We start from the raw sequence: 7,989 nt of genomic DNA, 5'->3' as shown, positions 1-7,989 counted from the left end.
ATTTAAACAGGTGATATTAGTATGGAGATTTAAACAGGTGATATTAGTATGGAGATTTTAACAGGTGATATTAGTATGGGAATTTAAACAGGTGATATTAGTATGGGAATTTAAATAGACACAATTAGTATTGAGATTTAATCAATGATATTAGTATAGGAATTCAAATAGGCAAAATTAGTATGGGAATTTAAACAGGCAAAATTAGTATAGAGATTAAAACAGGTGATATTAGTATGCGAATTCAAATAGGCAAAATTAGTATGGAGATTTAAACAGGTGATATTAGTATAAGAATTTAAACAGGTGATATTAGTATAGGAATTTAAATAGACACAATTAGTATTGAGATTTAATCAATGATATTAGTATAGGAATTCAAATAGGCAAAATTAGTATGGGAATTTAAACAGGCAAAATTAGTATAGAGATTAAAACAGGTGATATTAGTATGCGAATTCAAAGAGGCATGGAGATTTAAACAGGTGATATTAGTATCGGAATTTAAACAGGTGATATTAGTATGGGAATTTAAACAGGTGATATTAGTATAGGAAATTAAACAGAAAAAATTAGTATGGAGATTCAAACGGGTGATATTAGTATGGAAATTTAAACAGGTGATATTAGTATGGGAAATTAAATAGGCAAAATTAGTATAGGAATTTAAATAGGCAAAAATAGTATGGAGATTCAAACGGTAAAAATAGTATAGGAATTTAAACAGGCGATAGTAGTATAGGAATTTAATCAGGCGTGTAGACGTCGAGGAAGCATATTTAGACTAGGATAAAGTATGCAAAATCAATGAAATGACTTGTGAAAAAAAATGTTTAGTGTTTTAATTATATGTGGTAGAGGAAACGCAGGCGGAAGGTGATGGAAAGGTGTTTAATGCGGGTCGTGTACATGTCGCATAGGTCACTTGGGTGTGGCTGTGCATGGACGCGAAAGGTCGCACCTAGTGTCCAGCATATGGGTACATACTGTATGAAACGTAGCAGGCAATGGTTAAAGGCAGTTGCGAAAGCGAATACTGCTTGTATAAACAAGTATAAGTACAGGTAACCAGTATTAGCCAACGTAGACGGCCATCTTAGGCTGAAATCACCATATCCCGTCTGCTCTGTGAAGTTAAGCATTCTGCAATTTGCTTCGCTACGCACAAGTGGACAGAGACAAGCCCAAGCTTGCTCCCCACTGTTTTTAGCCAATCAACCGCCTCCGCTCCCCACCACCCAATTTTTTGGGCCGTGCCGAGCCAAAACTAAACAAAGCCTCCGAACTACTACGGACGTTACAGACAGTTAGGCGCTTTCAGATTTATCTGTTAGCTCATCCCTGCTGTACGTCTTAAGTTTTTGCGCTAAGTCTTCTCCGTAAGGAATCGACTAGGTTTTGCCTTAACTACTAAAGTAGTGCGATTTTGACATCGAGAGTTGTTAAAAGTAAACACGTATCCGGACGCTAGGCCGAACGGACGTGGTCGCTGAAAAGCTCTTACCTACGCGTAGTGGGGACGAGTATACCTTAGTAGGCTGTAAGAACATCTCAGTCCGGGTATTAAGGTACCCTTTGACCGGTGTTTGCTTAGGTGTTAATTCACTAGAGCCGCAGTTCGCTTACCTACTACTGAATCTAAAAGGCCTAATTTTTTTGGGTAACTTGTGCAACTAATTGGGGAGCCCATTTCTTCCGATAATTATGCCAGGCCCAAACCGGGACAAAGACTGGCGACAGGCCTACCAAAATTCGATGCCAAGAGTCGATTATTCTAGGCCTATTGATGCTGTCTTTGAAAAAGCGGAATCGGCCTTACTGGACCCTGACCGTAATTCTCAAGATAAACGGTGTGCTGCCTTAGCAGGTGTGCCCCAACAAGTTTCGATGGAATTATGTCTGCCGATGTGGATTCCAGCTCGTGAACTTTCTGCTACATTTTCGGACACGGAAATTATGACTTCGCTCGGCTCGACCCCACAATCGCCACTTTGGTCTCAAAGTTTAGAACATTTGCGTGACTTTAAGACTATTCGTAATGCGGGGATCAGCTTTTTGTGTACTGACCGAGAAGTGTGTACCAAATTGGGAGGGGAATTTGTTACCATTTGTGGGCGCAAATTTAAAGTCCAAACGTACTCTCGTTATTCGCATTGGTACTACGTCGACCTTCAGCGTCTTCCAGATGATGTCTCGGATGGAATAATTTACGACTGGTTTGCTGATCAAGGAACCCCACCGGTTTATATCACACCAGCTCATGTCATTGGCGGTCTACGTTCTCGTAGCCGCCGTGTTTATTTTAACCAAAAAACACCTCCAGAATCGGTTATGTTGAATAAACGTACCCCGCTTCGACAAATCCAGTTTACTGGTCAAGGTTATGCGGTAGTGCACCATCGAATTAGTGCGTATAATCGGGTTATACCCCCCTTTATTAAAGAATTGCGCACTAAGAATAAGGTCCGCCAACCTCAATCGGCTCGGCCTATTCCAGTCACGGTTAATGAAGACTCAACACCGCCCGAATTTGATAACCTCAGTGACTCTAGCGACAGCGATGCCATGGACACGGCGTCGGAAAAGGTACTGCAAAGTGGGACTTCTTCTGATGAGGAATCTTCTCCCGGACCCAATATGGAAGACAAGGACTCACCCATTCGGGTGCGACCTACATCACTATGGTTCAATGGGACAGCACCAATTTTTCCTCTTGACCCTACCTCGGGGACCGATTTTTCTCCTGCACGTATACTGCGGGCTAAACGCCTAATTATGGGCACCGTAGCCGAGCCAGCATTAACATTGCAGAAACTTCCGCCTTCCCAGCTAGAATATCCTATTCTTTCATCGGTGAATTCTTATGAATGGCTAAGTGAAGGAAGTGAAGGTCCTATCCCTCCCGACCAGAATATAATTTTATGGGATCGATCTCAAGACCCCCCCAAATCAGTGGGATCCTTTGTGGATATGGGGCAAATTTCTGAGGGTATCCTCAATTCTGCAGTTTATCAAGGAAGTGTGGAAAAGTTATCATTAAAAGACCTCTGCGCTATTATTGACGACTTTTTAAAGTCTTTTGACTCACTCTCGGATCCTGACGAAATTATGTCGACTGTTCAAGCTCAACCAAGCATGTATCGAGTTCTTCTCGATACAAAAGCCAGTAACAATTACCAGCAATTACGGGCCAAGGCGTTTGGACACGCGGTTCTCCGTACCATTTCGGTTCACCCATTTCCAAGTACCGATGAGGGTCCAATTGCTGCTAGACTTCGATATCTTTACCCAGACTCACCGAACGTCGACTATCAAACGGCACTTGGTCTTCTCTGTCCAGACCAGACTCAATACTGGCTCCAGTTGCGACTCGCGGAGTTTGATTTGGCTTTACAAATACTTGCGCCCAGTATATACATGGATCCACTGAAATTGGGTACCATAATTGGGAAAGCTGCGTCCCTAATACCCCAGCCATTTTGGCTACTTTGGGATGAAACAACGTTGGCGTCAGTTATCTTGTCGCCTATTACTCAACGCATACTGTCTGGACCGCTTCCCACGGACCTGCGCGTCACTATTGAATACCTACGGGAAAAAGCCACTTCGGTGAGCAATCCAGTACCCACTTTCCTCTAATGTGCAGTGGGCCCTGAGAGGGTACTCTATCAACGCAAATGGTTTAAACAATGTCACCCAATCGACAATGAATTTTTTCTCCAATAATTTTCACTTAGTGGGATTACAAGAGACAAGATTTACGGGTATTAAAAGCTTTAAAAGAGCAACACACTTATGGAAAAAAGCCTCCCAGCTTAATTCCAGCTTTTGGTCGCAAGACAACATGACTACCTTTACGGGACATGCCGGTGTAGGTTTATTAACTACACCTTCTTGTCCAATTCGTGATCTTCGAGATGTTACTTCACGGTATGCAAGCTCACCAAACCTCAATTCTCGCTACTTATTAATTAGCGGAACACTGGACTCAGTTAGTACCTATATTCATATAGTATATGCTCCAGTTCAACCAAACGAACGTGCCCAATTTTTTAGTGCACTTCCACGCCATTTTGACGAAGATGCTAATCATATCGTGCTCGGTGACTTAAACACTGTGTTTTCAAGTCAATTAGACCAAGCCCACACACAGGATCGGAATCGCCCACAAGGGCGAGAAGAATTACTTTTATGGATGCACGACTTACATCTTCTCGACCCATGGCGGCTCCAAAACCCGGACTTACAAGAGTTTACGAGTCCCAATCGCAGCTCCAGAATAGACTATGTGTTATTGAGCTCAAGACTTTTCAATTTGATTTTTCAAGACATTTTTCATGACTTTCGTGCTAAACCAGGAATTGGGGATCACATAGGCCTTCAATTTAGTTTGGGATCAACCTGTTTTCGCCCATCTAGTCGAGCTCCATGGAAATGCCCGGCATGGGTTATCGCTTTGCCCGAAGCACAGGAATATTTAAGCAATTCGCTTCTCGAACTTTCACGGTCTTTTCGGGCCCCACACTCACACCATTATAATCCCGGCTGTTTACTCGATGAACACAAAAGGACAGACTCGATATTTTTGAGAGGATTATTCCAGTCAAAAAAGAATGAGCGCCAAGACCGGATTGCCAGTCTTCATCTCCATATTAATAAGCTTCAACATCAGCAAGCACTATCGTCTACTCAAGATTTAACCCTCACGATTGCTGCTCAAAAAGCTGCGCTTACGGAGTTAATTCAGGAACAAACCCACTTTGCGTCCAAACAGAAATTTTCGATGGATATTTCAGCTTCTGAACGCTGTTCAAAGTTTTTTTTTCGGCCACCCGAAATCCTTCATAAAACTACTATACCAGTGGATTCGGCTGACGACTTGTTACCACTATGCTCCAAATTTAAGTCTTATTGGGCTGAAGTTTATTGTTCCCCTTCGAAAGAATACGGACACAAGCCCACATGGAATCGTATCAAGCTTTCTTCTATCTTAAGTCATACCCGCCAGCAACTCACGCAACAGGAGCAAGCTTTCATGGATAGCCCCTTTACAGCTAACGAATTTTTCTGGGCTTTAACACATACTGCTTCTGGTAAAACCCCGGGTCCGGACGGGTTACCACTAGAATACTACCAAGTGGATATATCTTTATGGAGTAGAATAATGGAAGTTATTTATGCAGCTCAATTTCAGAAGGGCAGGATGACCAAATTTCAACGGCGGGCCCAAATTTCGCTTCTTTACAAGAAAGGCGACAGAAGGAGCCCCAGTAATTACAGGCCTATTTCTCTACTTAACGTTGATGCTAAATTGGGTCCAAAAATTTTGGCCCATCGTCTTGGCTCCGTTTTGGGGAAGCTTCTTAATTCTGATCAATATGGGTTTGTTCCGGGCAGAGATATTCGGCACGCTCATGTACGATTTCAGGCCCTGTCCCAACTGTACACCAATACTTCGTCACCAGCCGGGGCAGTTTTGTTAGATTTTGCAAAAGCTTTCGACAGTGTTGTATGGGACGCACTAGACATGGTTTTAATGCGTTTTGGATTTGGAAGTTCTTTTCGTCGATGGATTAAAGTCCTATTTCCTGGAACATTGGTTTCCATTATGTTTAATGGTCGTCCATTGGACCCTTTTGAATTAGGTGCGGGTGTTCGACAAGGGGACCCGCTTTCGCCTGCACTATTTGTACTATTTGTGGAACCATTACTCAATTACATCCGAGCCAAAATTCATCCTTTCGGACTATCTGGTGGCTCGATGACCCATTCAATTATCAGCTTTGCAGACGATTGCACCGGGCTACTTCACGATCTTCGGCATACAAAAGTCTTTCTAGACTTAGTATCGGACTTTTGTCAAGCATCTGGCATGCGCCTTAATACAGCCAAAACCGTTGTTTTACCTTTTCGCCCATGGTCCAGTATTACTCAACCTCTCAAGCTGGATCTCCAACAATTAGGCGTTGAAGTATTGGAAAACGATGGTCGGGTGAAACTCTTAGGGATTTACTATGGACCAACTTTAAGCAATGCAGATCGACTACAACATCTTCTTGCTGATATGCAAACAAGATGTTCTCTATGGGACTATCGTGCTCGGACATTACGTGGCCGGGTTGTCATTCTTCAACAAATTATTCTCCCGGTATTGTGGTTTTCGGCAAGTGTCTGTCATGTACCACAAACTGGATTTCAACAACAAGTTAACTCAATTATTGCACGATTTATCTGCCGTAATAAATCCAACATTGCTTTATCTAAGCAATGGTGGTTTCTTCCTCCCGACAAGGGCGGTCTCGGTTTAACTTCTCTATCTACGATGATCCAGAGTCTCCAGCTCCACATGTTGTGCAAGGTAATTATAACAACTCGGTCTTCACAAAACAATGAAGTTCCTTCTTGGGTGGAGCCAGTTATTAAACTTTTTGACAACGCTATTTACCCTTGGGGTAAAAATTTTGATATATTATACGCGCCGGTTTCAACAAGTCCAGATTTTGTAAACGCTTCTCGAAGTCCCAGGTGGTTGCAACTCGGACCGTACTGGCATTTTGTGCTTTTTACTTGGAATGTATATTTTCGAAAGAAAATTGTCCGGACGCAGTGCAAGTTTGATAAATTAACGACACCTTTTCTCGACAATGTGGACATTAGCTATGCTTATCGTGGTCGAACCCTTGCCGGAGCAGCCAACCCATTACAATTAGTAACAATCTTGGCTAATCAAGGAGTTTTTCGGCCGCTGGATCTGTTCCAAGTTTGCCCCGCTCCAGTTACAACAGAAGCACTTTCAAACTTTCTACGACCATTTGATCCAGGAAGGACAAGCAGCACTCGCTCCTGTTCGAATTTTTTGCTTCGAATCAAGCCGCTGCTCCAAAGCCTAATGGAACCTCAATTTGGTCCCGTTCAAGCAGTGTGTTACTATAGCGCATTTCACGCATGGGTCTTTAATTCCTACGAGATTGCTGAGTTAAGTGTGGCTCGCATCCGAAATCTTCTGAGTACACATGAAGTTCCGCTATTACCGTTATCAAGACTGGGTATTGAATTAATTCCTCCCGATCTAATGTGGAAACGGGATATCAAGATGAACAAGCACATCCTCCCAGTTTATGCGGATCTGCTATATAGGCTTCAACATAACGCACTATTTTTAGGCTACCGTTTACAGCACATTCCGAATGCAGACACTCTCTGCCCTTTTGGATGCAACACTCTCGAGACTCCTTCCCACCTTTTTTGGTTTTGTGACTTAGCAACTCGAGTTTGGACTGCTTGGCTACCAATTCTACAGCAACTCTTTTCTTCCAATTTATACTGGGATTCGCTACTATTTTTCATAGTAGAGCCGAAATCGTCCGCTATTTCGAAGTTTGGCTATAACGTCTACGTGATTCTCCATATTGTACGAACAGTTATTTTTCGCTGTTTATGGATGCACCGGAACGACGTTCGTTTTCATTCAGTCCAAGTGAACTTGATTTCGGTCCAAGCCACTATAACTGCTGTTGTTCGACTCCATGTTGAACGATACTCTTTGGAGCTGCAACAAAAACAACTGAGTCATTCGGGTTTAATTCTTCGCCAACTACGAGCTTTATTGGAGCTACTACCAGCAACAAGGTTCTTACCCCCGGAAAGGAATCAAATTCAACACGTAACCCCTCCCAGCTGTGATATTCTACACCAAGAATTGGGTAATTCCGTCTAATATGGGTCATTTGATCCGCTAAACCACCGGTCATCAAGTAAAGTTAACCAAGTTCTGCAGTTTCAAGCAAAACTTGGTTAGTTTGTTATACTCAATCACCATTTTTCGTGGATTATTGAGTATTTATTTTTTGGTATTGAGATCCGTTGCCAACCGCGCCCGCTGAAGGTCAGGAGTTTACTCCATTAGTGATATATCTTGTACAATGATTCGGATCAGATCCCCGGTCCGCCATGGATACTCCGGTTAGCCTCCCCCACTGTGACCGTTAT

The 7,989-nt window shown here is 42.8% G+C and overlaps 2 protein-coding genes across 2 annotated transcripts in view; both read left to right on the top strand.

Annotated features, from left to right (window-relative positions):
• The window catches only part of CCR75_005700 (uncharacterized protein), a gene marked incomplete at both ends in the record, with an annotated part of 2,083 nt that extends 1,436 nt beyond the window's left edge, over nucleotides 1-647 (top strand). The window contains one exon of the mRNA XM_067963776.1: nucleotides 621-647. Coding sequence (XP_067821946.1) covers nucleotides 621-647 — 27 coding nt within the window. The remainder of the gene's footprint in view (nucleotides 1-620) is intronic.
• A 5,225-nt stretch (nucleotides 648-5,872) lies between these two features.
• On the top strand, nucleotides 5,873-7,717 carry CCR75_005701 (uncharacterized protein; the record flags this gene model as incomplete). Its single annotated transcript, XM_067963777.1, has 1 exon — nucleotides 5,873-7,717. The coding sequence occupies one exon, from the start codon at nucleotides 5,873-5,875 to the stop codon at nucleotides 7,715-7,717; it is 1,845 nt and encodes a 614-aa protein (XP_067821945.1).
• Nucleotides 7,718-7,989: the final 272 nt, after the last annotated feature.

Source organism: Bremia lactucae, assembly GCF_004359215.1.
Source record: "Bremia lactucae strain SF5 chromosome Unknown BlacSF5_NotPlaced_18_SHOA01000004.1_1233567bp, whole genome shotgun sequence".
Classification (NCBI taxonomy): Eukaryota; Oomycota; class Peronosporomycetes; order Peronosporales; family Peronosporaceae; genus Bremia; species Bremia lactucae.
This window is presented reverse-complemented; position numbering and strand designations above follow the sequence as displayed.